This window comes from Calliopsis andreniformis, chromosome 5 (assembly GCF_051401765.1).
Source record: "Calliopsis andreniformis isolate RMS-2024a chromosome 5, iyCalAndr_principal, whole genome shotgun sequence".
In the NCBI taxonomy this organism is placed as follows: domain Eukaryota; kingdom Metazoa; phylum Arthropoda; class Insecta; order Hymenoptera; family Andrenidae; genus Calliopsis; species Calliopsis andreniformis.
Genome location: NC_135066.1, coordinates 3,247,389 through 3,259,556, shown reverse-complemented (window position 1 = coordinate 3,259,556; position 12,168 = coordinate 3,247,389). Strand labels below are relative to the sequence as shown.

The 12,168-nt window shown below is 44.1% G+C and overlaps 2 protein-coding genes across 10 annotated transcripts in view; one reads left to right on the top strand and one right to left on the bottom strand.

The window, feature by feature from the left end:
* The first annotated feature begins 181 nt into the window (after positions 1-181).
* On the top strand, positions 182-2,161 carry LOC143179562 (uncharacterized). Its single transcript, XM_076378860.1, has 2 exons — positions 182-385; positions 514-2,161. The coding sequence occupies exons 1-2, from the start codon at positions 182-184 to the stop codon at positions 1,804-1,806; spliced, it is 1,497 nt and encodes a 498-aa protein (XP_076234975.1). The 3' UTR covers positions 1,807-2,161.
* Positions 2,162-7,478: 5,317 nt separating this feature from the next.
* The window catches only part of Snap25 (Synaptosomal-associated protein 25kDa), a 31,614-nt gene continuing 26,924 nt past the window's right edge, over positions 7,479-12,168 (bottom strand). For 6 of the 9 annotated variants that reach the window (XM_076379447.1, XM_076379448.1, XM_076379446.1 and 3 more), the window contains exons 6-7: positions 11,383-11,656; positions 7,479-7,670 (exon numbers count right to left, since the gene is read on the bottom strand). In XM_076379447.1, coding sequence (XP_076235562.1) covers positions 7,608-7,670; positions 11,383-11,656 — 337 coding nt within the window. In that variant the 3' untranslated portion in view covers positions 7,479-7,607. Of the gene's footprint in view, positions 7,671-9,071; positions 9,266-11,382; positions 11,657-12,168 lie in introns of those variants that run through there. The other 3 variants (XM_076379454.1, XM_076379453.1, XM_076379455.1) reach the window with 1 other exon arrangement.

Below are 12,168 nucleotides of genomic sequence, written 5' to 3'. Positions count from 1 at the left end.
GGTGCTGTATGTTTAAGACTATATACCCTAAGACTACAAAGGATTTCTGAATCATCTACCTCTGCTTTATTCCCCGAATTGATGCAGCGATTCCTGGCACATTTGCTGTCCCCAAATCTCACCCCCAATTGTGCTTTAAAGACCAGCGTCAGAGGACCGAGAGGAGGAACCATCCACTTCCATGGACGTGCCCTTTTCCTGTTGTTCCAATGATATCCCGAAACCCTGTATTCACCACGATATCCTGAACCCCAGTGCCGTGTACGATTACAATCCCAAACAGCTGACCATCACCACCCTCGGCTGCAGATCCAAGATCATAAGCAGAGGGCGGATTATTAGGACGTTCCTGGCGGGATATTTGGCCCTTTTGTCCGTCTATCAGGTATAGAAGGTATTTCTATCGCTGTACAACTAAATAATCGTTTACTATGAACAGTATAACTGAATGGTTCCTACATATTCTGGAGATTCTTTTCATTTTCTTTACTGACTGTCATTTTTCATTTCTAGGTAGTCCTGTCCTTTTTCGCCCGTTTACTGCAAACTGCCCATAGCAACGACTTGTACATAGGACCTAGGAAACCTCGTTACCACGTGTGGATAGTCTTCAGACCCGACGATCTTCCTTACCACGAGCAAAGGAGCGAGGAATCTCACCCCAGAAAGCAACAATTTAATCAAAACGCACCTTCGTCTTCGACTTCATCTTCGTCCACCGAAGAAGAAATAGATGTTCCAGTAAAGCACAGGAGACACAAAACTAGTAGCTTAAAAGTATTAAACAAGATACGATCGAAGATCTCTACTGTCAGAGCGAAGAGCCTTCCTCTACTGAAATCCTCCAGATTATTCAGCAAGTCTAGAAGTAAAAAGAGACACGTACATCCCTCAGAAGACGAGGACGAAGGAGAAACTACCAGGAGACTTCTCCCAGACCAGAGGATAAACTCTGAAGTCTTCTCAAGAGAGGATCATGGTTCTGATTCCTCTTCGTCAGAGGATTCCTCGATGGCGGACCTACCACCCCCGCCACCCCCTCCTCCCCCATTTCTAGTAACCCTAGACGTAGAAAATGAGGAGGGTGACGCTGCCTCGGTGCACTCGAGGCATTCAACAGTAGAAACGAATATAAAAGACGCGTTTAAGGATAACATAATCGCTACCCAAAATTCTGGGAGACGCGTGAAGGTGTTAGAAAAATTCGCGAAGATTTGGGAGCGTAGTAATCGCGTGGCGCAGCACAGGGAACGTGGAGGGGCGGACTGCTCTAGCAGCGAGCTCTCATCGAGGTCGAATCGCTCGATACGAGTGCAATTGAATTCCACAGACGTGTATAACAGATTTCGTGGCTCTCTTCAGCACACTCTGGCCAGGAGGGAGACTGTGCAAGCTCGAAGGGTGTTGAGGACAGCATCTAGTATGAATATGGAGGCCAGACGAAGCAATCTCCTCGCGAGGCTCCGCTGCAACGAGGTACCACCCTCTTATCGCCTGATCGCGAACCTCGAAGACCAGCGGCGGCCAGGTTCGCAAGTGCACGCTGTCCCACCCTCTGCTCCGCCCCCTCCTCTTTCCATTCCCTCGACGCGAGGCTCAGCCCCAGCTAGCCAGAGACAAAGGCACTGCAGTATTTGCAATCGTCCTGTTCAGCACAGTCGAACTTCTTCCAGCGAATCTCTCATCGACCGCGGCGATGCTCGAAGGTTCTCTGTTCCCAGAGGAACAGAGGGGACACGCTCGAGAGGGGATTACTTACCTTGCCATCGATCTACTCTCGTTTCTAAATCTGTACGACGCAGCTGACCCAGCCTTCTTAGGACTGATTCCTCCTTTGGTGCTCGAAGCCTGAGGAGATTCAGAGGCGTTTGCAGGATAGATGTAAAAAGAAGAGTTCGTGAGAAAAACAGCCCTTGTTGAATTTGACGATTTTTTTTTAGATAGGAACATATTCTAGTGGCCAGAAAGGGGATTCATAATATAGAGGAATTTATTCCATTAGAGAGGCAATATGTATAGTGTGGTCTGTTGGTAAGAACCCTGGGACCAATAGATCTGCATTGCTGCCAGGGCTCTTCTTGTCAGTGCAGCACTATACTATGATAAATGTTTTGTTAGGGAGAACACTAATCAATTGAATAAGAATTATGCTACAGTGTTTTTTCTGCTCTCCTAGAGAATGATCAAAGTTGACAAGGGTGGCTTTTGTTACGAGCTCTCCCTAAATGTAAATATAGGTAGAGAATATATGTACGTGGATAAGGATGCATTGCGAAAGTGGAGAGTTTATACGATATACCTGTGAATAGAGTCGATTCCAAGGTCCAATCACGCTCGTACAATACTTGATGGTTTATTTGCCGAGAAGTAAAATACACAGGCATTTGTTTATAATGGTATCGCCGAAGAGTACTTCTTGCGGCTCTGTAATACATCTAGCGACAATACATCGGTACTAAAAAGAGAGAAGCTGATATATTCTTTAATCGATCAAGTTTCTCCGCTTACCAAACTTACTATACAATTTTTTTTTCGCATTCTTCCTCTCTCTCTCTCTCGCACGCTCTCGTTCTCTCGTTACTCCAGTCTCTAATTTGTGGTTTACTTTACATTATCCGCGACTCCTCTTCCCTTACTCGAGCAAATAGACGATCAGGACAGGCCCCCCGAATGAAGGACCCTCTCGTCCAATCCATTCGGCCTGGCACCTTGCGCTTCGGCACGGTGGTCCCAATTGCATTGGCCTCTCCGCGGTTCGCGTGTTTCGGGTGTCCTGACGCTTTGGAGGACAGTCGAAAGCGAGGCACCTCTGGCCCGAGAGAAATCGCACGAGACCATCAACCCTTTCGGCGCTTCTCCGAGAAGCGAACGATGCTCGAACGACTCGTTAATTGAGATGCAATTCGCTGCACCGATCGACCGACCGAAGCGTTTTAGACCTCCAAATGTAACAAAAGAACGTCAACGAGGAACCTCGAAGAATTCGTCCCGCGCGATTTCTCTCGAGCCCTCCTCTGTCCAAAAAGTAACTCGATCTAGCACCGATCTCTTTCACTCGATCTCTCATTCGCACTCACACTGTGGACCGTTTCCTCCTTTCTCCTTGGCTACTTCTATCGACCTATCATCTCTCTACGCATCGTCTAACTACGTTGCAGTATCTGCGTGTGTCTATACAATCTGGTGGATTAGGTATTTAAAAGAGTACGCGTACCACATAGACCCGGTAGGAGGCTCGATATGAGTTACTCGTTCAAACATGAGGGATACTTTTGTAAAATAAATACGTAATATTTAAATATATATATATAATCCTCGAATAGGCGGTGATAAATAGTAACGACGAAGTAACAATACAATATTGCTCGATCCCGTCGCATATAATATATAATATATATAATATATTTATAATAATATAACGATATTAACCGTAGCCTCTCCTAGCACTCAACTTTCTCTCTCTCTCTCGTTCACTTTCTCTCCCTCTTTCTCTCACGTAGTTACTCTTTCTTTCTAAAGAGCTACTTAAGAAAAAAACTCACCGCGTTTCGTACATGTATGCACGTGTATCATATACATATATATATATATATATATATCTATTTATAATCGTCTGTATATCTCTTCCTTTTTCGAAGTTTCTCATTAGATATAGGCCTAACGATCTTAACTCTCAATCACATCACATTTACTCCCCTTCGGTCTCTCCCATCCCTTTCACTCTGTCTCACGCACACGCTCACTCTCTCCCCATTTTGTAAGACCCTCTATTTCTTTCACACTTAGCACAAGGGTTGCAAGCCCACGCGATCTCCGTTTCTTCCCCTCTCGCGTCCACTGGTTGTTCTCGAGAAAATGCGAATCGAACAAGCGAAATAGACGTGCTCGACTGCCTGGTAAACGGCGTTTTTGGGGGCGGTACCCGTTGCGATAATTAATTGCTGGTTCCAGATAGGTCTGTGGTGGTGTACCGGGCGTTTCGTTCACTCCGTTACAGAATACTGTACCTTCCACAATTGTCTTCTTTGCGCGCCGAAAGGAACGATCCTCTCCGAGGGGGTAAATCGTCGTACGCTTTCAAAAGTCGTGCACGTTCGTTTTTAGAACAACGTTTATTTGTTAAGAGGTCCAACAAGATACTGCAAAATATCTTTGTTAACAGAGGTCGTAATCCGAGAAAGAAGATTCCGAACAACAATTGAACTCTGTCTAATTAGAAGGTAGAGCAAAATACAGTGTGTCTTTTTAATAGAAATTGCCAAGCCCCTCGAGGGGGTTGAACGACGAAAACGTGGAGCGCGGCTACTGATAAATTTGCGCCCCTTTACTCTCTAGTATCAAGTGAAACGCATTGGACAAGAGATGCAGCAAAGTATGATCATAACAGAGTGAAACACCCTGTACACGCATATCGAGATATTGCACACAGTATCACGTGGTATCTGTTCACCGTGATCTACATAACAAAAATCAACATCTTAAACTCTGTTTATACCCTTCACTCTCTCTCTCACTCTCACTCTACGGGCTAATTTTGATACTACCGGGAATCAGGGGTGAGGATCAACGTCAGCGCTGACAGCATCTCTGCTCTCTATGCGTTCTCTTAAAGCTACAGAGGTAAGTGTAAAGACGCGAATACTGTTAAGGCTGACAGCTGTTGTCTCGAGAAACATCCGTTTTGTCTGCGGTGGTTCGGGTCCAGGTCCACTAAAATCCGCGCCATTTTTCCTAAGTTCTCTTCTACAATTTTTTTCAAAGTTACAAGTTCAGCAAACAAAGTCTGTCGAGCTAGATTCATATTTCTGTAAGGTCCTTGTCCATATTTCTGTGCCTTCAGTTTAAAATTATTTTTAAAAATAGAATTTTTATTAAAAGTGTAATACTTTTTTTCTAAATCTTACGTGTTGGTAAGTAAACTTAACTAAAAAAAATAATTTCTCAGCTTATGTATAAAAGTTCTTTTTTTATAAATGATTTCAACCAAAGGCGCAGAAATATGGATGAATACCTTAATGATCAACTACAGCTCAGAACGCAAGAGAGAAGATTAAACGCAGATTCTCATGGACCCAGAAACGGAAGTGGAAGTCCTCTGCCGCCGCAGCGACAAAGGTTCCACCGATCCCGTTCATCTGCTTCGTTCGCACAATACAAAGTGTAGAGGTACTTCGCTTCGTGTAAATACAATAATGTACAATCTTCCTATTCATCGTCAACATATCCCTGCTTCGCTCGTTCACTCTCTATTTTCTCATTTTTCTATCGCTTGGAGTTTAAACCTTACTGTGACGGCGCTGCGACTGTTCAGCGCCGAGAAAAGAAAACGGAATCGACCTACGCTCTACGTGTGAGTCAGACAAAAACGACCAACGAAAATTCTCTATCTACACATTTAACACCCTCTCCCGCGGCTACGTCCTCTTCGTTGCTTCGATTATCAATCCTCCTCTTCGTCTCCCTCCGTCTTTTCCATCCAAGCGCGACCAGCTTTCGCGCCTCGCCCCTCTCCTCGTCCCTGCTCCTCGTTTCGCGCTGCGTCCTCCGCCTCTTCCGATTCCTCGAGGGATGCAAGTGCCTCCCGTGGAGCGTCGTGCGCGTCGAAGGCGAAGGACAGCTCTGGAGGCCGAGCTCTCTTCATGGCTCGACTCGACACGCGTTTCAGAGCGCGTGGTCGGTGGAAGGGACGTTGACAAATGATACGAGAGGGTTCAGCTGATTATAAAGCGTGTTTGAGAGTACTTAGAAACTAGGAGTCGCATACAAATTTGAGAGACCTGCGTTCGGTCTGCGGGATATGCTGTGTCCCCAGAATATACTGACTTTGGGTAAATAGTAGAGGTTCAAGTTCTTTACGACTCTGATTTGGAGTGTTTTTGTGACTAACCAGTGGCTCAGAAGCTTTTTATTATCTAGAAAGGATCCCTTCCAGCGACCACGTTCCGAGGCTGGTCTTCGCTACGACCTACAGTCTGCTTTGAAATCGTACCGCGCGCGCACACGCGTCTGCCTACCTACGTATCGATCTACTGTACATGGATATCTTGGTCGTAACGCTAATCGTGATAACAAATTACATGTGTTATATGTATAGATAATACATATAGATAGTACATGTAGGTACATGAGGGGGCTCGCTGTGCGTATGTATCGTTCTCACGCGTGCACTCCCACACGCTGTGCGATCTACGCTACTCTCTGTGTTCTCTTTCTGTGTGTGTGTGTGTGTGTTGTGTGTCCCTGAGCGCGTCTGACCCTCCGTGTTCTATCTCCTTGTCCTCTGTACATGTGTGACTGTTGGAATTATTCCTTATCGAGTGGTCGATGCGAGTAACAGCGTGTGTGTGCTCCCGTAAAACCTCTTTGTATGTGTCTGTGTCTTCTGGATGCTTTTGTGGCGACCTTTAACCCTTAAGCGGCGTAGCCTTTTTTTTCTTGCTTTTTGTAGAAAGTTTCTCGATAAATCGTTAAACGTTATCGCGAGAGGAAGAACTTGGATGCACTTAAGACGAGATTCTTTTTAATTTACGTCACTTACGCGCCCTGGGAACGGGAAACTCTACACCAGCTCGGTGAATTGACTTGGCGACGGTGTGTCGCCTCGAGTTCTTAACTCTTGTACTGTATTAAACACTTGTTAACACTTTGTTCGCCAAGGTAGACTCACTTGGTCAGTAACTCAAATTGAACAAAAATTAGTTTTAATTTTCATACCTGGACCTCAGAGCTACAGAGTAGGTCACTTGTCTTTTTAACGTGACTTAATACGCTTTGGCTCTAGGCTCCACAGATTCATTCTACATGTCCCTATTTTTCCACCAGTTATCCCCAATGATTTAATATTACAACAATGGGGAAAACCCATGAAAGTGTTAACCAATCAACGTGTTACATAGTATTCAGTACTAAGAGTTAAGCAGACTCCTGAAACTAGCAGAATCTACTGAATAAATTTTGCCTCTGAAGGGTTAAATTCGCAGTGTCGATAGAGGAAGGGAAAACGGAACGAAAATCCCCGGAAACGACGAATGGCGGAAGAGCAACGTATTCGAGCGGAGCTCGGTTCCCGCGGAAAGCAAAAGAACACAGCTAGAAACACTAGTGCAATTTATTAAGCAAGAACGCTCTCCTACGAGGCTCCAATAAGTCGACTAACCGCGAACTTAAGCCAGGCTCTCGAGGCACCTTGAAACTTAAAGACCAGCGTTCGCTAGTCAGCATCACTAATCTCGTAATCGGTAACTGATCAAGAACAAGCATCGACAAGAGAACAAAAGGACGGAAAATAGAACGTAACATAGTGGAACAGTTTCCTTCACCTTTTTTCGCGACTATTCGCTGACTGTACACCGAAGAATCTAATAAATAATAATAAACCGCGAGAACGGTTAATAATAATAATAATATTAATAATATTAATAATAATAATAATAATAATAATAATAATAATAGAATAACTGAGAGTAGCTGAGCGTGTCTGTAGCTGTAAGTACTGATTTTATTGTTGACACTGGTTGTGTTGCTGTTGTAAGTAGTGGTGGTGATAGTGGTGATGGTTGTATTGGTGCTGTCGGTGGCCGACGGGGTGCAGGTGGTCGAGAGTGGCCTTACTTGAGTAGCTGATGGGCTCGCTCGTTGGCCACCTTTATCCTCGTCTCGTTCGATTCGCCCTGCGTGCCAAAAAAAGAAACAAACGAAAGATCGTAACCCAGACTGAACCGTGTGGATCAAGTTCGTGTTATTTCTTGATCTCGTTACTTCGATTAGCCTTTGCTCTCCTCGCTCATCGTCGTCGTCGTCGCTCCAATAACTGTCTATATTAACACCCTCTTTCTTACAATCCTTCCACATTATCTTCGACTCAGACACGTGTACAGTAGTCTGATACACATGCAAGCCGCTACAATTCTATTTGATGGGACACTCTAGTGGAGGATATTTAACTACTCGCTTAAAGAAAGGTGCAGGTACCTAAATTCTTTCTAAAATGCCTACTGCTGTACAGTGGTTTATTTGTTAACCCTTTCGTGGCCAGTGGGTCATACAGTCAGTTACAGATGTCTACATACACTCCTATATATTATAAGGAAGTTCACCTACTTCAAAAATTCTGGTGTTGCTGAAAGTCTGCGTGTATGTAGAGCCACCATTTTTTATGGAATATCACTTTAAATCAACGATTAAGTTTTAATACTTTTTTGTTCGTTTTTTTAAAAATATAATTCTATAGTGGTGCAACGTTAAGCAACACTTTTCATACCAAAAATGTTTAATGTTTATTGCTCTATCCCTTTGTTGTAAAAAATTCCCAAACGATTATATACAAAATATAAAAAAATACTGAAACTCAGGGGTTGGTTTAGTCTACAAATTTTCTTTTGTCTCACAATTTCTTTTAAATCTTAAAACCCCTTCCATTACCAGCAGATAAGAATAAATCTCTCCCAACCAGATCCAAGCCTCAATTTATCTCAAATCTCCCCACCAAAAAGGAAACTAAACCTTCCCCTCCTTCTTCCATACTACAAATCCTCTAAAGCTCCCCTCCCCAGGACACAAAACACCATTGAAACGATGCTCGTTCTCACCACTCGCAACGACGACGACGACAACGACGATCCCGCGGGGCTTCATCCGACAAATAAGATTCCGAGTAGTTAAATGTAGTATCACCCTAGCGCGAGTGAATACAAAGATGTATATGTACACTACCGGTTCGAGAGTCTGCGATCGGCAGGCGATTCCATTGCGCTCAGCTCGCGAGACGATCTCAGGCTACCGACCACGGTCGCAGGTGTCGATAATCTCTCGTGGAGCTACCGTAGGTAGAAACGACAGCATTGGGCGACAAGAACGGCAAAGAAGATTGGGTCGCGGGGTGAAGTTGGCGCAGGAGGCAGCCAAATACACGGCGATTTCGTTGTAGCAGAAACAGGTGGATCGAGTGTTTGATACACGAGTTTGCTTGGCGGTTGTCCGACCGACGACGAGAAGGCAGAAGAGGGGGGTGGTGGTCTTGGGCGTGTGTGAGAGCGACAGTATATATATATACATACATATACATACGCGTGGGGCTGCTATGTATATATACATACATGATGCTTCCTTTCTTTGTATATACATGTACGCGTGTATAGATATGTATACGAGTAGTTTGGGGCTCTGAGGGAGGCGGGTACGTGTACGGGCAGAGAGACGCATTTTACTTGAGCAGGGCGTGCGCACGCTGATTCGCCACGGCTATCCTCGTTTCGTTTGACTCGCCCTGCGGATTATCACAGAGAGTTCGGGTTTGGTCACAGGTGGTCACAGAAAACAGACTCTTCGATCGAACGAAAGGCAAAGAAGAAGAAGAAGAGTTAGAATAAGAAGAAGAAGTATTGATTAATAAAGAGTGAAAGAAACATATCGTAAAGAAAGAATAGGAAAAAGAAAAGTGGGCCAACAAAGCGGTGGGCCGCGCGATCGCGATCGACCGCGCGGCGAGATCGGTGCAACAAATTTCTCTCAGTTCTCCATGGCGGAGATCCTCCCTTTACGTTCCCGCTCGTTAATCGTGATTGCAGCGTTTGGCCGAACACAGAAGACAGCCCGTGAGTAAAGTGGCGGAAAGAAGAATGACATCGGTTGTGCGATGACGAGGGGGAGAAAGGGCTGGGCGTTGGGGGTGGCTAGTCGTGCGGTGCACGTGCGTACGCATGCCAGAGAGAAAACGAAAGGATCGTAGGTACAGGGTGATCGGTCTATCTGGAAACCATCTGATGAGTCTTCACACCGATTACAATGTTAACAGCAATTAGAGTAAATGCTGCCAACACTCGGAGGGTTTCTGGATAAACTGATCACCTTGCGTATAGATTGCCGAATTTTCAACATCTAGTTTCTTTTTTACCACGATCGTTTCGCCTTCATTGAAAAGAATTTCCGTGCCAGTACAAAAAACTGTGAGTATATATAATATAGAAATATAGAGAGAACGTTCTGTCGAATGCACTCTCCTCGAGGGAGAGATTATTTCTCTTACGAGGGGAAATTTGTACATTTTTTTTATATTCCAGGCTTCGAGTACTCAGGTATTTAATCTCTTTTATATAGATATTCAAATACATGTACATATTTTCTTTTGTGAAAAAGGAAAAGGATGTCTACAATTTCATAGCGCAATAATACATTTCATATTTTATATTATTCTTATTATTACTTTTTTTTTACTAAAAATGTATACATATCAGGATTTATTTATCCTATGTGATAACTATGGCATTTAAAGTGTGAAGTACTCAAATTTTACGTATTGCAAAATCTCTAAACACTTCTAATTTTTTTTATTTTGTGATTGCACCCTCGTAAGTAGGAGATTGGGGACAAAGGGAACAGGGGGAATAAATCTACGAAATGGCACGTATTCATACGACACGTTGCCCATCGTCGGCGGCCAGAGATCTCACGATCAGACATCGATATTGGGAATCAAGATTCGCGGTAGAAAAGGCTCGCGAAATTCTTTGATCCACTGTGCGCCAGCGTATCATACGTCGAAGAAATTTGATAGTGAACAGACTTTGGTTCAACGTTGAACGCGTGAGGACAAGGTAGAACGCTCCCAGAGATACAAATAAGGGTTACTGTGCAAGGGACGAAGGGGACGTGGGCTGGGGGTGTTGTAAGAAAGCGAAAGCGACGACGAACGTGTGTTGTGCATCGCTTTGAGCGCCGTGCATCGTGAGAGAAAAATCCACGCATGCTCCGTGGAGAGAAAAAATATAGCGGAGCTAATCGTACGTATCGTAATCATCATTTCCAGTAAGTTTTTTGAATCGTTCGAACCTTGCTCTTTTTTGCATTTTTAAAATCTATTCACTATATTATTGTACAATTTTTGTTAGAAATTTTTTAGAAATTAAAAACAGTGATTTTACGTGCCAAACTAAGGCAAATTGAGGCTCAGTTATCAAGTGATTTATTATTGAGGAACAGCACCCAGGGGCGTCTGACTCGTGAACTTATTCTACTGGCGGCGTGCAGTGGCCAGGTCAGGCGCAAGGACGCCAGTAGAATAAGTCAGTTGAGTAAGTCGGCTCAGACACGCTTCAGGCGTTGTCTACAAGACTGCTCAATTATAGTCACCTTTTCCAGAACTTGACGAAAATTGAGATCTCAAAAATTCAACGAACTTGGATACTTCAATTTTACGGTAGAATCTTGAAACAGAATCGTAACCATTAATGAGCAGCTCTATAATATACGTAACAAAAATACTCTAAAATCATTAACAAAGGAAAATGAATCGAGCAAGTTCCGAACGTTCACGACGGACTCCTTCGAGCTGAGCAACCGTGACTCGTCGCGTCGAGGGTGGACGCACACGAATCGTTTCCTCACCTTGCGATTGATCCTGTCGATCTGTCGGTTCTGATTCTCCAGCTCGCTACCCATATCGATCGCCATGTTTCTCAGATTGCTGACCATCGTGTTCACCTGGCTCATGTTCTCCTCCATCTCCGTTTCGCGTGCATCGTTCGTGATCTTGGCGATGTAGCCACTCTGAGGGCCGAGCCCATTGCGATCGTCCATCACTCGCTGGGGCTGGTTGTTCACCACCTTACCATCGTCGTTGCCCTTCCATGTGCCCTCATCCTCCTTGAAACTGGCGCTCCTGCGGGATATCAATGTCTGATTAACAATTCTGCGCGCGAGAGCTGGTCAGACAGACACAGATGCTGAACTGTTCAGAGTTAGACATTGAGTACAGAGTAGAAGAGTTGCATCGTTAACTCCTTGCGGAAATGGGGATAGTGGTCTGTTGTTTGAGTAGAAAATATTGAGGTAGGTCATTTGGTGTACTGTGAGTCGAGGTAAGTAGGTTTCTTTTTAGTATGAGATATTTAAGAAAATTCTATTGTCTTTGAAGTTAACATAAAGTTTTATTGTTTTTTGTTTTTAGGTGGAGTATGTTTATTCACCTTCGTGATGAACTGCCCCCCTCCCAGTAAGAAGATAATTTATAAATTCTGTTTTTATATAAACAGAATATTCCTGAAAGGCGACTTAGATAGAAGGAAGTATCTAGGTTTATACATATTTAAATATTTATAAGATTGTGAACCCCTTATCGAGGGTTGGCGAGCAGCAGATAATAGCACTGGGCATAAGCCAGGTATATACCTG